We start from the raw sequence: 16,055 nt of genomic DNA on the forward strand, positions 1-16,055 counted from the left end.
TCTCTCTCTCTCTCTCTCTCTCTCTCTCTTTCTCTCTCTCTCTCGCTCATCGTTGGAGTTCTTAATTCTCTTGGCAGCTGACACAGAGCCTCATTAATATTTCAGAGATAAAAGCTGTTTATCCTCGGCCCTCTAAGCTTCGTGGCTCCTGACATTGTTATTGGCCTAAACATAAAGTCAGACATGAGTAAGCAAGTGTGTCTCTGAGTGACACTTCATAATAAATTCTAATAGATCGGCTTCCTTGATGTGCCTTATGTTTCTTTGTTCGAATTCGATCTGCAGACCGGCTCAGCTTTTGAAATGCGACTTCTGGAAAGTTCTGAGGTTTGAATCTGAAGTGTTGATTGTAAAGTAAATCTCTCTGCGATGATCAAACCCATTTCATCGTTGTGCAGACACATCACTCCTTTGTGGTTGCACTGCTATGCTTGTATTGATTTATGGCTCACCGTGACACACACACACACACATACACAGTGTCAGTCTTGCAGCCACAGTGTGTGTTTAATCTTTTCCCTGGCGCCACTTCCGAGCTGTTGGAGCATTCCTGGCACCCAGAGGCCTGAGGGGGTCAAACACCGGCCTGAAAGCGGTGTCACACTCCAGAGCTGGCACCGCATCTTATGGCCAGCTAAGTATCCCCTCTTTTCCCCTGGTTTTGGCCCGAGACGCCCCAGCAGCGCTCCGTTCGCCCCCTCCCTCCGTTCCCGAGCGAAGGATCCTCAGGCAGAGAATGACCTCTTTGAAGGATGGCCCCGTTTCTTTGAGGGGAGATTCTCCTTGCGCGCAGTTTCCCAGCGCTGCATCCACGTCTGGAGCTCTGCCCGCTCACCCCCATCCAAGAATGTGAATCTGGCAAGGGGACGTAACTAAGGCCGCGTCCCGTCCGTATCCACGATCTGTCTCCGCTCAGTGTGGACGACGGAATGATGACGAGAACGAATTTACAGGCAAATATAGGAAGAGAAATCTGCGTGTGAATGAGGCTGTTGTCTTTTCCTTGAGAGACTTTGAGCTTTTCTGACTCTGTCATTCTCCCTTTTATATGCGAAAGTGCTGTTTTGCGTACACAGGTGTGTGTGTGTGTTTGTGCGCGCGTGTGTGTGTGTTTACAGTAAGGTGTGAATGTGAGAAGCAACCCCTCCTCGCGCCTTTCCTTTGATTCGGCTCACTTCCTCTGCTCGGGCCTGAACTAGTGAGCAGGGAGCTGGAGGATTAAGGCCGTGTCAAACATGCTTCTGTCTCCTTTCCTCTGTCGTCTCCTCCCCTCCTCCCTTTGGCACTCGGGGCTGTAAACTCAGCCCAGCGCCGAGCAGGGATCTGGTAACTCCGCTGTTTGTTTGTGTGGGTTCTGCTCACAGGTTCTGCTCTCTGGCCGGCGTCCAGACTGGCTGAACAAAGCGTCCTATTGATCATTTTGGAGGGAGAGCCCGGGGCTTGTTTTCATGACACGTTTGATTTGATTAAGCGTTTCTGTGTTTGCTCCTCAGGCGACAAGAACCTGCAGGCCCGCAGTGAGACCCCCAGCCGCTAGTTTGTCCGTTTCACCTCAAGAACAGCAGATTTCTATCAATTTAAACCTGAAAACAAAATCACATATTTCACCTTTTGGCAAAGTAATTGGGTGCTGTCTGTTAGCATGAAATCTTAAAAGGTTATTGACAGATTTGAATGAAACCTTGTGTTCTGCTTGGACGTGTTCTTTGCTACCAGTCGACCTGAGGGTGTCGCTGTAACAGCCACTCACATTTTTGCCGTATAATGTTTGTACTGTAGATCACAGACTCAAAACATTTCCCTTGCATTCCATCGCTTTATCCGCATCTGTTCACATAGGCCACGCCCCTCTCTACCAAACAACATTTTGTACTATTTCAAATCATTTCTCCTCCTAAAAGTTTGTGTCAATTGGCACCAAATTGGACCATATAAAAGTTTGATCTTTGTCTGTTGACATTTCACACCGTCTTGCTGTTGAAGTTGAGTGGGCGTGGCTTCTTCTTTTCTATACTTTTATTCATCTCATGGATGACCTCATGGACACCTGCACTCACTGATGGTCACACAATAACAATAACAGTTAAATTTAGTAAGTAACTGTCAAACTGCACGTGTTAGAATCAAAAGCTACTGCTCGGCCTTGGTGGAGGTATTCGGTCCATGCGTTGCTCTGCTCGTCAGGGACAGAGAGACTATAGAACGTCTGTGTTGTGATCTGTGTGTGTCATATTTGTGATTGGACAGTGGAGAATGGATGTTGGATCAATAGAATGTTTCCCCTCAGTGAGCACAGTGATGAAGGCGATATTTGCCGATGAAGAGTTTTCCCTTTTTTGTCATGCGGTTGATACAGGCACATAAAACAAGCTCTTTAAAGTGGATGTGGATGTGTGTGTGTGCGTGTGTATGTGTGTGTGTGTGTGTGTGTGTGTGTGCGTGTGTGTGTGTGTGTGAGGCCCGTCGTGTTGCGTCATGTTGATGAACGTCTGTTTTTATGATGAATCAAACTTTTATCCTCAGCAGGAGTCTGAGGTGGTTAACTGGTCCCTGACACATTTACAAGATGTTTCACGAGGCTGGAGGGACAAAACCCAACAGGAATCCTCTGACTGTAAGACTGCAGGCGCTGAAAGGCTGAGAGAAGAAAGGATGACATGACAGCAGATCTGCTATCAACAGGAGATAATAGAGGAGTGATTTGTAGAGATGGGAAATGCTTCGTTTACGGAAGGGAAAGTGTTGAATTTGAGCGTTGAGTCTTTGTTTAATGGAGGAGCTTCTCTGCTTTTCTCTTCCGGTGAGAGAAAGGAAAGGGTGAACTGTGAGCGCAGGCGTGAAATCGCTGATTAGAAACTTGGAATCTATTGAAAGGAAGCAGACTCTTGTTCTCACTTAGTGTTGGCATACGTCTGTTATCTGTTTTGGCAGGAGAAGAAAAGCGCCTCTGCACGCCAAGAATATGAATAAGAGAAAGTGTTTGATATCTAACAAAGTGTTGATTCAAACACATTCTGAGGTAATTTCACACACCTCCCTGTTCAGGATGTCAACAATGCTGCAAACGCACACGTTTACATCTTCTGTTCTATTTGTTACCAGCCTGGTTTACAAATGAGTGTTTTGCATAGTGTGGGATTTTTTTCTTAACTCCTGTTTGTTATTCAAAATCTAAAACTTGTTATTGTTCATTGCCAAATCTACCAGTATCTGTTTGATTCTTCCTTCAGATTGGATGGAATTCTGCTGAACTCTCACCCTAACTCTGTTCTGTACCTGAACCTTCTCTTACAGCGTCCTAACGTCCCTTCCTCTGTCTTTTCAGATGGTGTCCACTCCGTGTCGGCCCAGTGTCTCCTCCAGGTCACCATCATCACCGATGAGATGCTCTCCAACAGCATCACGCTGCGGCTGGCCAACACCTCCCAGGAGCACTTCCTGTCCCTGCTGCTGGCTCAGTTCCTGGACGGCGTAGCCCGGGTCCTGTCCGCCGCCCCTGAGGACGTGGTCATCTTTAACATCCAGGACGACACGGACGTCAGCGCTCGCATCCTGAACGTGAGCCTGTCTGTGGCCGTGCCCGTGCCGGAGGAGGATCACAGGCCTGTGGCGCTCAGCCGGGGCGGCGACCGGCACGGCAGGGCCATCGAAGGAGGAGGCGGAGGTCTGGAGTTTTTTGGCTCAGAGGAACTCCAGGAGAGGCTGTATTTGAACCGCAGCCTGCTGGCTCAGATCTCCTCGCAGGAAGTGCTGCCCTTCGACGACAACATCTGCCTGCGCGAGCCCTGTGAGAACTACATGAAGTGCGTGTCCGTGCTGAAGTTCGACAGCCTGGCGCCGTTCGTGGCGTCGGACACCATCCTGTTCAGGCCCATCCACCCCATCGCCGGGCTGCGCTGCCGCTGTCCCGCCGGCTTCACGGGAGACTACTGCGAGACGGAGATCGACCTGTGCTACTCCAAACCCTGCGGCGCCCACGGTGTGTGTCGCAGCCGGGAGGGAGGATTCACCTGCGAGTGCTTCGACGACTACACAGGTGAGAGGAACCAGAGGGTGTTTGATTAGATTCATCCTAGGGCTCGACACATTTCAGGAGAGTTTGGTGACCGGGGTCTGAATTCTAGGATGGATTTGATCGGCCCGAACGAAACCATTTAATCTATAGTTTTTATGATTAGAAAGTGACGTCATCCAGGCATTGGGTGATGTAATAATGAGCCATACAGATGCTCTCTAACATATCTTCCTATCAACCCATAGTTTTGTTTGATCCCTGACATTTCAGAGCAGTTTATTGATATATTTAGGTGAGTATATTAGAACCTGAAGGAGTGAACGGGCCCACGGACGCCTGATTCCTGTCATCGAGCGTTTCTGCTTCAAACAGACAATAAACAGGATGAAAGGACAGAATTACTGCCAAGCTGTGCGACTGTAACCTACCAAATGTTGCTTTCTTTGTCGCTAAATCCCGCGGGACTGTCAGCGTTACATCTGTTCCATTCACTGGCTCCTCAGATGTAGACGGGAGCTCGTCCTTTAGAGACGCAGACGGTGTTAACGTTCCATACAGTGATGAGTTACTGACTTGATTATTCTCTCGCTACATTGAGGCCTGAACGGTTAAGCTCCATTTTCTCCCCGTGCGTCCTGCCGTTGCGTAAGCTGTCTACCTACCTACACACTCACCTACACCTCCGCTCGCTGCAAACGTCAAACCGGAGCCGTAGGAGCGAGCGGTGTGTCAGGATACGGTGATGTAACCGCACTGTTTCCTCCCCAGTGGCTGTGTTTTTGGAGGCTGTACAGCAGCAAAGAGCTTCGGTTTGTGTGTCCGGTCTCATATCGCTGAGAGAAATAAGGGAAGTGATAAAATATAGATGGGTACAGATGGAGACTCTGCTGGCTGCTAAAATGCCCCCTGGTTTACAAAAAATAATAAATAAAATCCTCACCAAGCTCCCAGTTTGCGGCGACGTAGAGAACAAACGCTTCCTCTTCTCTTTTACTGATGATACACTGATTTATATTGCTGGCAGGAGAATCGTGAACCAACTGCTGCTGAGCTGCTTGGATTCCCTTTTTCACATTTTTTCAAACAGAAATTGCATTAAAACTGAATTTGCTCTTCTCTTCACCTCGCCAGAAAAAGATTCACATCCTCCGAGGGTTAAAGAGCGTCTGAAAATCATTTTAAAGAGTATAAAATGAGAGGGGGGATTAAAATATGTAAATGTATGCAGAAGGAATATGAGGATACTTTGATGAGAGGCTATGTGGGTCAAACTGTGACTTTTTAATGTCATATTTTTAGTTCTATCTTCTCCAAGTCAGTCAGTCCCTATACGGCCCATTATAAGATATTAGAACTACTGACAGAAGTGTTAATAACTTTTTTTTGACATTGAGCAATTACAAATTCTGGCTCTGGCATCTGAAGTGAATGGATTTGATCAGTTTGTATGGAATTTGGTAATAAATATGGTAATAAATTGGATCTTTAAAAATTGGATAAATCGATTAATTGATCAATAAAGAAACAATAAATTATTCAAATTAGCTACTGGTCATTTTGGTCCATTTAGTAAGAATCAATGCCTCCATTTTGTGGACTTTTCCCTCCCTCGTTGCTCGCCCAGCTCCTGCATCAGGCCTCGGAAACGTAAAGAAAGCAGGGTCCTCTCCCATTATCGTGCTTTACGCGCTCTTGTGTGTGTGTATGAAGATGGAAATAGCGTCGGTGTGCATTTCAGTGTGTGTGTGGGCTCGGCGGCTCAGAGTCCAGGTGGAGTGCCACTCGTTCCCGTTCTCATGCGCAGCTGTGGGTGTTCACGCTGCACTGCAGGTGCTTTTAATGGTAATGGGGGAGAGAGAGAGAGTGTGTGTGAGAGTGGGTGAGTGGGTGAGGTGGTTGTGTGTGAGGGTGTGTGTATGGACCCACATGCTGGTGCACCCAGTTCCACCGGAAAAAGGAATGATAGTCGTTTGATAGGCGGTGATTAAAGACGTGTGACTCACACTGCTGTCTGCGTCTGAGCCACCGAGGTCGTTCACACAGGTCTGATTTGACGGAACTCTGTCTCTGCTCTTCCTCACACAGGGTTGAGCTCATCAACCTCCACCCCAACCCCTCTGTGTGAGTGTGTGTGTGTGTGTGTGTGTGTGTATGCAAGCATGCTCAATCCATGTGATTAGGATGTGTTACTAAGTGGTAAAAATATGCGTGTGAGAATTTAGAACGTCCCCTATTGCTGTGTGGATGTCTGTGTGTGTGTGTGTGTGTGTGTGTGTGTGAGAGAGAGAGAGAGAGAGAGAGAGAGAGAGAGAGACTGTTGGCCTGTAGGCGTTGCCAGATGGTAGAAGGAAAGGAAAGGAGAAAATATAACACAGAGCTGTCGACAATGTGAGTTTGTCTTGGCTGTGATGGTGTGTGTGTGTGTGTGTGTGTGTGTGTGTGTGTCTGTGTGTGTCTGTGTGTGTCTGTGTGTGTGTGTACAGACTGAGTGGAGGCTGACACTTTTCTCCTTTTACATGTTTCTCCTTTTTGAACACACAGCAGACTGAAGTAAAACCCAGTCACATGTATCGTCCTGGCTGCTGACAGTTCAGCACACACACACACTGGTGTCAGTTTGACGTGTTTGTATCACAAAGGAAATTAACGCCTGCCGAGCACCAAATGACACAAAAATCACTTTAATACATCACCGTCTTTGTTCTCAAACTGTGAGACGTTGTAGATTTGATTGGGCTGAATCCATGATATGGCCTGTGTGTGTGTGTGTGTGTGTGTGTGTGTGTGTAACGTGTGTGTAACAGCAGAGTGTGTTGACAGTAACTGAAGTATATTTGGTGCAGGAAGTGATTTTGTCTTTGTTTACCAGCCAGAAGAGAGGAAACCAAGCGCCTTAAAGCATCTTTATTGACCAGCATCTTTTCCGTTGGAGCGTCTGAGGCTGCGTTTGTCCTCTGGCTGCAGTCGACCTGTCAGATAAAGCTTCAGCTCTCCTGCGCATCATCTTATCGATTCCTCATCCTCATCTCCTTATTCCTTCACCTTCACAATCTCAGAGTTGCACGCCCTCGTCCCTCTGCATCTCCTTCCTCACCGAGCACTGAACTCTTGGCGTCCCCAAGCGTCGTCGTGGCGCCGGTGGATCTGGGCGGCCGGGCCTCCCTGAGCTCTCTGCGCCCTCGACAGACGGATCCACTGGGATCCACCCACCGCTTCTGTAGATTCAGCTCGTCTGTTACTAAGCAACACAGAAACGCCCATTCAGCTTTGGGATCTCTGAGGAAATGTTCTTTTTTAAACACACATACACACACACACACACACACACACACACACACACCCATAGGTGCAGTGAAGTTACCCAGTGTCTCTTCACACAGGACACTTTCACATGCTCATTATCTGTAATCATCGTTGGGTCTCCTCCTTTTATGAGTCACCTTTTATTCTCCATTTTGTTTTCGTCTGTCTGAATGTTCCGGGATCATATTATGACGACGGGAAAGTCATTTTTGGACGCTTTGCTTTATTTGATATTGTAGAAAAGTGAATAATGGGGCTAACGTGTGGACGGGCGGAGGTGTTAATGTCTGAATTAGTATTCCAGGAGGTGGGAAGCTTTCATGCAAATCTACTTTTACAGTTTCTCTTTCATATGCTGATCGTCTCAGTTTGAAAGATTTTACCTTCAATTCTCCCCCTTAGTTATAATTTACAGATCAAATTAAGCTTTTATTCATCAAAAACAGGAGCTGACAAAGTTCCATCTCCTCTTGGATTTCTCAGGTGTGTAGGCAGGCAAACAGAAGGTGTGTGTGTGTGTGTGTGTGCGTGTGTGCGTGCGTGTGTGTGTGCGTGTGTGTGTGTGCGCGCGTGTGTAGGGCATTAAATTATTGATAGGCTCATTCTGTCGACTCTCTGACTGATGATGATGCATCTGTAGTCTTATTCGCTTTTTGCTGATTGTTCTCATATCACAGCAGTAAAAGGAGAAACACAAGTCGCTGGCTGCCGACGGCGACTTTGTGAATAAATAACGAAGCAAACAGCACAGCGAGCGGGAAGCTTGGTTTCCAGTCGGATGGATCAACAGGAAGCAGCCAGATGCTTTTACTGTAAACTCATAAAGGTTTTATACGTCTTCACCAAAGGCTAATAAATCATTTATAATCCCTGCGATCAATACGAATCAATCAGAACGCATAAATCCAAGTCGTGAATCTACAACGGCTTATTACCGATCAAATCTATTCATTAGTGATCAGTTATTGTTCATAAAGACAGACGCTCCTGTATGAGCTGCAGTCCCTCGCTGATCTTGATTTATCTCTGTAATCTCATTATGAGTGAGTCCATGAATATTCAGTGACAGAGTAATGAACGTCTCCGCAGAGTGAATGCATGCTCCCTGACAACAGTGATTAAAGAAGGAAACTTGCTTTCAGCCCAGGATGAATAGAGTGATTAATAGAGGCCGAGTAAATAAAAGGCCTGTTTATCCCCGGTCTGGGTGAAGATGCTGCTGCTGCGTGTGTGTGTTTGTAAGTGTGTGTGTGTGTGTGTGTGTGTTACAGTAGCGCCGCACAATGCTGACTGAGCTGTTTTGACACAAATTCCAGACTGAAGCTGGGGGTCCGGCCTCTGTGACATGTGGCTCCCTCTGTGCGCCATCATCGCTCATCGTCACCTTCTTCCCCTCTCCTCTTTCCATTCACACGCATACACGCTTTGTCTTTGCGTTTGATTTGAATGGGAGTTTTCCTGTGATGCGTTTTAATGGGATTTCATTTGAATCAGTGTGAAGAAATGCAGCGTTTGTCCATGTTGACACTGGAATATGAGCTTTACCGTGACATCATCATGTTTATGTTTATGTTATACTGCATGTATTTGATGAGGAGGATGAGCATGGATTTGGCATAGATGAAGAAGAAAGATGATGTAACTTTGCTCCTCTCTTTGTTTCCCTGTATGTGTGATGTGTGTTGTTGTAGTTTACAGTTTATAATGGCTCCTATAGGACAGCAGCAGGGAAAATGTATCTTAATGTCTCAGCATGGGGTCCCTGAGGTGTCAGCTTGCTTGTCACACACAATATTAATCCTCATTTCTCTCCTCTGTCTGTCTCCGTGTCCCACAGGGGAGCGCTGCGAGCTGTCGTCCCGCTCCGGTCGCTGCGCGCCAGTCGTCTGCAAGAACGCCGGCACGTGCGTCAACCTGCTGGTGGGCGGGTTCAAGTGCGAGTGTCCATCGGGCGGCTATGAGAAGCCCTACTGCGAGATGACCACCAGGAACTTCCCGCCGCACTCCTTCCTGACCTTCAGAGGCCTCCGCCAACGCTTCCACTTCACGCTGTCTCTCACGTAAGACGACCCAGGAAGTACCCGGTCTAAATGTACTCTTTGTGATGAAGAGTTTAGTGTGTATGTACTCACTTCCTCTCCACCTGTGCATGTTATTGCCTGTTATCACTCCGCCTCCCTCCCCCAATAATCTCTCTCTCTTTCCGCACCCCCGCATCCCACCTCTGCACTCACACCCACTGCAGCACCATCACCTCTCTCTCTCTCTCTCTCTCTCCACTCTCTCTCTCTCTCTCTCTCTCTCTCTCTCTCTCTCTCTCCCTCTCTCTCTCTCTCTCTCTCTCTCCTACTTCACATTTATGTAACAGTAATGGCATTTAACAGCAATAATGAGATCGCTGGTGGGGGCTGGGGGGGTTGGGCACTTTACCATCAGGCCACTTTAGAGATTTATCCATAAATACAGTGGCACCGCTGAACTACATGTTGGAGGCTGGGTGGAGGGGGGGGTGGTTGTTAATTCTTCTTAGCTGCGCCCCTGCTGCGGCCTGCGATGAGTCCGATTACACTCTGTTATCAGCCGGTCAGCCTGAGCCATGAGTCAGCGCCGCCTGATTCTGCTGCGTCATCGACAAGACTTTTGGATTAGTTAACCTCCATTTTAAGATTTCAATATGACCTCTAATAACATAAAGAATCTGTACACTGACAGCAGGAACGTGTATAGATTTGCACAAATTGTTGAATACATCCCACACACAGTCCAACTACAGTATTTCAGTTATTATGCACTGTACGTATGGAGACAAACGATTCATTTAAAGATGACATCATAAGGAACAATCTTCACTTCACATCCATTTCACTCCTCTTTCATAAGCAGACGGCGTCCTGTCATCTTCATCATGATTTACCTCACGCGTGTATGCGCCGTGTAACCACGTACGCCGCTGTCACATCCCAGGTGCGGGAGGGAGATGGATGCAAAGTGTGTGTGAGTGAGTGTGTGTGTGTGTGAGTGTGTGTGTGTGTGTGTGTGTGTGGATGTGTGTGTGAGTGGCTGAAAAAACATGCAGAGAGGGGGGGGGGAGGAGGGGAAGAGAGCGAGGAAACGTAAACGGTGATGAAAGCAGTCAGCTCCGTTTGATTTGTGTCACAACAAAAGCGCAGCCGCTTGGACGCGATCACAGGGATGCGTCCCGTCACTCCGCTTCACTCATTGTGATGCGGCGTCACCTTAGACGAGCTTGGCAGAGGTCGACGCTCATAATGGCTGCCGGTGGAAACACGATCCCTCTTGTGAGCTTTATGGCCTGTGCCTTTCTTTAAGAGGGTTCAGATGACAGGCTTTTTGATGGGGGAACAGCACAAACCTGTTTTTGTTTTTTTTTTGAAGGCAGTCTTCATTTTCACCGGCAGGTCAGAGAGCTGCGGTGTGTTCGCTGCCGCTGTAAAGGCGCCGATACCCAGAGCTTCAGGCCAGTGAGATCAACAGGCGGCTCTGTTACCTGAGCCTCCTGATCCGGTTTCTCCCATAAAGAGGCTCTGTTATGATGAGGATCGTGTCGATACGGACAGAAAGTTCATTTTAGGCCTCTGCTCGGAGATTTCACGGATAAAAGTTTTTAAACAAAAAGCGATTAAAACGTTTGGTACCACTTTTTAACAAGGCCCGGCTTTGTAAAGGGGTTACACAGTGGATTTAATGGCTTTAATAAGGGTTAATCAACCATTTATTGATCAATGATGAGACTAACTTTGACACTTTCAACTCTTCAATTCATTTCATAGGTTTTTCCCCACAATCTGGCAGTGTGAAAGTTCTTGTAATAGCGTATGAAGGATCATCGAGAGAGATCATTCTGGGCTCATCTTCATCATAATGACATCATGTCTGCGCTGACATGTAGGTCATTGGTCAAAACGAAGCGTAATCACGTTGAAAAAATGGTAATAACTCAACCGTGAGAGCGTTCCCTCAGTAGTGAAGCGGCAGGGTTACAGGACGCAGCCATATTTAACGCCACACTTCATTAAAGGAGCTCTGGGGTTTCCTTCCAGCGTGCTGCACATCTTTACGCGCTGCAGCCTGATAGCCCCATAGCGTGACACTGTTCCCTTCATAAGGGCCAGACTGGTTGTTATTTTTACTGATGGCTGCCTAATGGGACACGCTATGATGCCAGTGGAGTCAGCGTTTAGTTCCGGCTGATTGCTCTCATATAGTTCAGAGGGCTTGCAGGGGGGGGGGCAGCGATGTGGAGAAGAAGCCTTTTAAATCGATACGTCATAGTAGAAGAAGAGGAGATGATGGACTCTGGGTAATAATTCCAGTTGGCGTTTTGTTGTTTTTACAGGACGTATCGGCGCCTTCAGACTGCTGTTTCGGTCTCCGGCTGAGTCTATTATCAGATGACGTTTTATCTTTCTTCTTCTTCTTCTTCTTCTTCTCCTCTGAGGTCGTAGGGCTGATTTCTCTCAGTAAGCAGGTCAGCGGTGCTTTGCCCTGTGGCCCCACTAAAGCTCAAGAATACTGTTAGTATAATACAGCATGGACCCTCAAGCAGGGAGTGTGTCTGTGTGTGTGGGGGGGGCGCTGCTGCTCATAATGTCTGTCAGTAAAGTCCTTAGTGGAGAGGGTCCTGCTTCAGATCTGACTGGCCTCTTTGTGTTTGCGTGTGTCTGTGCATTTCCTCTCTGTGCTCCCATTTCCTCCTGCAGTTGATAAACATGCAGAAGAAGTGAAGTGGAATCTCTAAACTGCCTGTAGGTGCAAGTGTGAATGAGACTATTTGTGTGTGTGTGTGTGTGTGTGTGTGTGTGTGTGTGTGTGTGTGTGCTCCTCCCAAATCCCAAAATAATCTGAGCTGTGACACTTGGCTCCAGAAAAATCAGGTTAGCTTTACAGTTTGGGGTTGAAACGGTGACATGTGATTGGCCGGTTCTATAATAAGACTTTGGCCCTGCATGTTAATGTGGACAACAACCTCGGAGCAGACTTTCCACCGGGGACAACAGCAACGCCAGTAAGTCACACAAATGATGGCACACATCTCAGCAGCAGACAGATGTGAGCCGAGCCTCCATTCTTCCTCCCTCCCCCCCCTGGTGGGATGGATAATGATGGAATCCAGTTGTCAGTGCTGGATTTTTTTTTCTTTTTTTGTTGTAACACACTTCCACACACTCCTGCGACCTATTTCTGCAGGATCAGATTTACGAGCTCAGGCCTCTGTTGACAGGTAAAGTCTGATATTTTTGCACCCTGAGCTCCTGTCCGCACACAGACCCAGACCTGTGTGCTCATACATATCCAACTGTACATTAATATGTAAAGAAACAGGTGATACACACACATACACACACACACACACTTGGCCCCCAGGCACTATAGTGACACCACCAAGATGCAAACAGAAACCTGAGACGGGAGCTGCGGTTACAGCAGCTGTCTGTATTCTCTTTCCATGAGAAAATCTATTTTGAAGCGGCGGTTGTTCATTACTGTCTTATGCTGCCTTACTCACTGTGCTGCTGTGCCCCCCCTCCACACACACACACACACACACTCACACAGTCTCCACACACTGCTGCTTTCACATTGGCCTACTTTCTGTCTCCTCGTATGTAGTTTCCCCTCCGATATCTATTCACGGCAGGCAGTTCCCGTGTTGTTAGTGTGCCGCGTCTTCTCCTCCCTCTGGCTCGCTTCGTTACTCGTGATTAAAGCCCTGTTGACTGGGCAGCATTCTTTGTTAAAATATGGCTAAAGTCCACATTAGGGAGCTTCCCTGTCACTTTGCATTACGGCGGAGGAGCGATCTGGAGTGAAGGGACAGCAAGGTGAACATGAGGAAGCCCCATATCAGGGGATGTGTTAAAGTAGGCCAAAGCCAAAAGGCCGCTCTCGATCTGTTCACATGGAATAGAAACCTAAGTGATGAAGACTAATACCTGGAGGTAGAATTCATTAAAGTCTGAAGAACAGAATTAAATTTGTCTCCGTTTTTCATTTTGCAGATTTGCCACCAAAGAGCCGAACGGCCTGCTGCTCTACAACGGACGCTTCAACGAGAAGCACGACTTCATCGCCATGGAAATCATCAACGAGCAGATTCAGCTCACCTTCTCTGCAGGTCCAGCAAACCCAAGCGATCAATATTCCGATTTCACCTTTATCCATTGAGATGTGTCACTGATTCAGCTTTCCTTTGCGTTCCAGGTGAAACAAAGACGACCGTTTCTCCGTTCATCCTGGGCGGTGTGAGCGACGGCCAGTGGCACGTGGTCCAAGTCCATTACTACAACAAGGTACGACTGATCCAGACCTGTCAATCATATAGGGCGACCTTGCCTACAAACTGCAGCCTGGGTTATGATCGGCGCACCAATCATTTAGTTGATGCTGTATAAACTCTTTTAGGGTTTGGTTTATAACTTTTGAATCGTAAATCTTAGAATTCCTTTCCTGGATTCCTTGGGTCTGAATTTCCTCCTACAAGTTTGGGTTCATGGTCACAAAGTTTACATGTTGAATCTCTGGACCAAGCAGAACAAAAGCCGGATGTTTCTTTCTGGATAATCTTCCGTTTTTTTCTCTAATTGGCTGCCAAATGTGAGTGGGCGTGGCTCCTTCATTTACAGACGTGCTCCAATCGGACTAAATATGTTCTGATGATGACGTTTCCCTGGAGGAGGTCGCGGCTCAATCAGTGAGGAGTGTATGGACTCATTGTCTCTGCTCACTCAGTCGTTTCCCACCAAAGCACCAACACACAGGATGTCACATTTTAGCCTATTGAGGAAGTCACTTTGCATCATAAAGATGTTGCCGGGCAACACCCCCGCTGTGGATATTCAATTCAGTGTCTATGATAACGTTGACATGTCAGAATTCAGCCAGAATAAGTAAAGGGGGGGGGGGGATCTTGTAAGTTGCTGGATGAAAACTATTTGGTTGTTTGCCAAGAAGACATTATAGTCTCATTAATCACTTTGGGACTAATTCCAGAAACCCAAAGAGTCTTTGTCCCTCAGAAATTATGAATACTTTTACTTTGATCACACCTCTGAAAGTCTTTCCTCTTTATTTCATCTTTAGTTTGATGTTATTGAGATTGAATCACAACATGGAAGCAGTGTGTGTGTGTCAGTGTGGGCTACATGTTAAATGATGATGTCACCCTTGATGTACAGCGTCAGATTGAAAGAGGAGGAATTATTCTGGACCTATTTGTCACAGCTTTTGTGATGAAGTGGTCCAGAACGGTCCAGCTGCGTCCCTGTGGTGGCTGAACTAATCCTCAGCCTCCTCCTTGGACATCCTGCGAGGTGCTGAGGTAGAAAGATGGCTCCTCCCCCGTGAGGTATCCCACGGTGGCCCACTCCGGTCCGTCCCTGTCCGCAGGGGGTGGGGCAGGGACGCGGACGGGGACGTGGATGGGGAGGGGGCATTTTTTTTTTTTTAGATTGAAATGTGGCTTTCAGGGTAGCGGGGGAACTGTGGAGAATGGCAATGACCGCTGCCTTTGTGTTTGGCTCTGCTTCCTTTGGGATCACGGGCAGTGAATGATGCGGCCCCGGGGAAGGTGCCCCTCTCTCTGTTCTCCGGCGAGGACAGAAAGGCCGAGCAGGAGAGGAGCGAAAGGAGGGGAAAGAAAAGCAGAGAGAAGTATTGACTCTGGCTGTGAACGGAGAGGCTGCGCTTCAGGGCCAACCCCGCTAGTTGCTATGGTTTTCCAGTCAATCTTAGATCCCATATTTGTGTTGCGAGCCACGGTGCTCCTCCGGCGCAACCTTGTCACGGAGGGTGACAGGGAACTCATATTCCCATAATCCCCTGTAGCGGCGGGCGAGAGCAGTGTTTACTGTAGTCTTGAGCAAATATTTGCGTTCCAATCAGCGCTGACAGGAGCGGGTTTGTATGGGAGAAAGACATGAGCAGACAGAGTCATTATGGGAGAGTCAACAGCCGTGACTGATGACAGCAGAGGTCAGTGAAAGCACCGTCGGATCTGGAACCGGGCCTGTTTAAGACCTTTCACAGCGGAGGGAAACCGTGGAAAAGAGCATGTCGGATGTTTTCACCTTTGGCAAATGAGAAGCTTTCACACCACATGTCTGCCAGGTTCATCCACACATTCGTAACAAATTTGTCCATTTTGCCTCAACAGGCTCTGGAAACAAAAGCCAACCTTTCTCCAATTTCCAGTTTAATTAATGTTCAGTGAGAGCTGACACATTTCTTCTCCACTTTCAGGTGGAATCATGACCCACAGAGATTTAGTATGAGATATTAACGACAAGACGTAAGGGAAATCAATCATGATGGCGCCGCTCTACGTAGTTGGGAGAAATAATTCAGTATGAGTGTAGATGTTTGTCTTTCATTCTTGCCTCTAAATTAAAGGATCAGACAGTGATCTGAAAGCAGATACATCAGAGTGTGTGTGTGTGTGTGTGTGTGTGTGTGTGTGTGTGTGTGTGTGTTCCCAAGCTCTCACTGAGGCCACAGCCTCATATCATCTCTGCCCATGAGACGGGTTAATGCTGGTTAAGTCCTGTCTGACCAGCTGACAGCTCAGCCCCTGCAGGCGTTCAGGTCTGTGGTGTGTGTGTGTGTGTGTGTGTGTGTGTGAGGGCGGTCGCTGCACTGCTCGTCTCTGTGGCAGCAGCCCGCGACACTGGCTTGAACCCACACTTAGGGTTAATATGAGCTCTATGTGACCTCACAGAAA

General features: G+C 47.6%; 1 protein-coding gene across 1 annotated transcript in view; it reads left to right on the plus strand.

The window, feature by feature from the left end:
* The window catches only part of celsr2 (cadherin, EGF LAG seven-pass G-type receptor 2), a 44,897-nt gene that overhangs the window by 12,652 nt on the left and 16,190 nt on the right, over window positions 1-16,055 (plus strand). Inside the window, exons 2-5 of the mRNA XM_076147081.1 lie at window positions 3,326-4,036; window positions 9,156-9,378; window positions 13,339-13,454; window positions 13,541-13,629. Of these exons, the coding sequence (XP_076003196.1) occupies window positions 3,326-4,036; window positions 9,156-9,378; window positions 13,339-13,454; window positions 13,541-13,629 (1,139 nt within the window). The remainder of the gene's footprint in view (window positions 1-3,325; window positions 4,037-9,155; window positions 9,379-13,338; window positions 13,455-13,540; window positions 13,630-16,055) is intronic.

The sequence above is a fragment of the Genypterus blacodes genome, unplaced genomic scaffold, assembly GCF_046128005.1.
Source record: "Genypterus blacodes isolate CSIRO-AG114 ecotype Tasmania unplaced genomic scaffold, CSIRO-AGI_Gbla_v1 ptg000037l_1, whole genome shotgun sequence".
Lineage (NCBI taxonomy): Eukaryota > Metazoa > Chordata > Actinopteri > Ophidiiformes > Ophidiidae > Genypterus > Genypterus blacodes.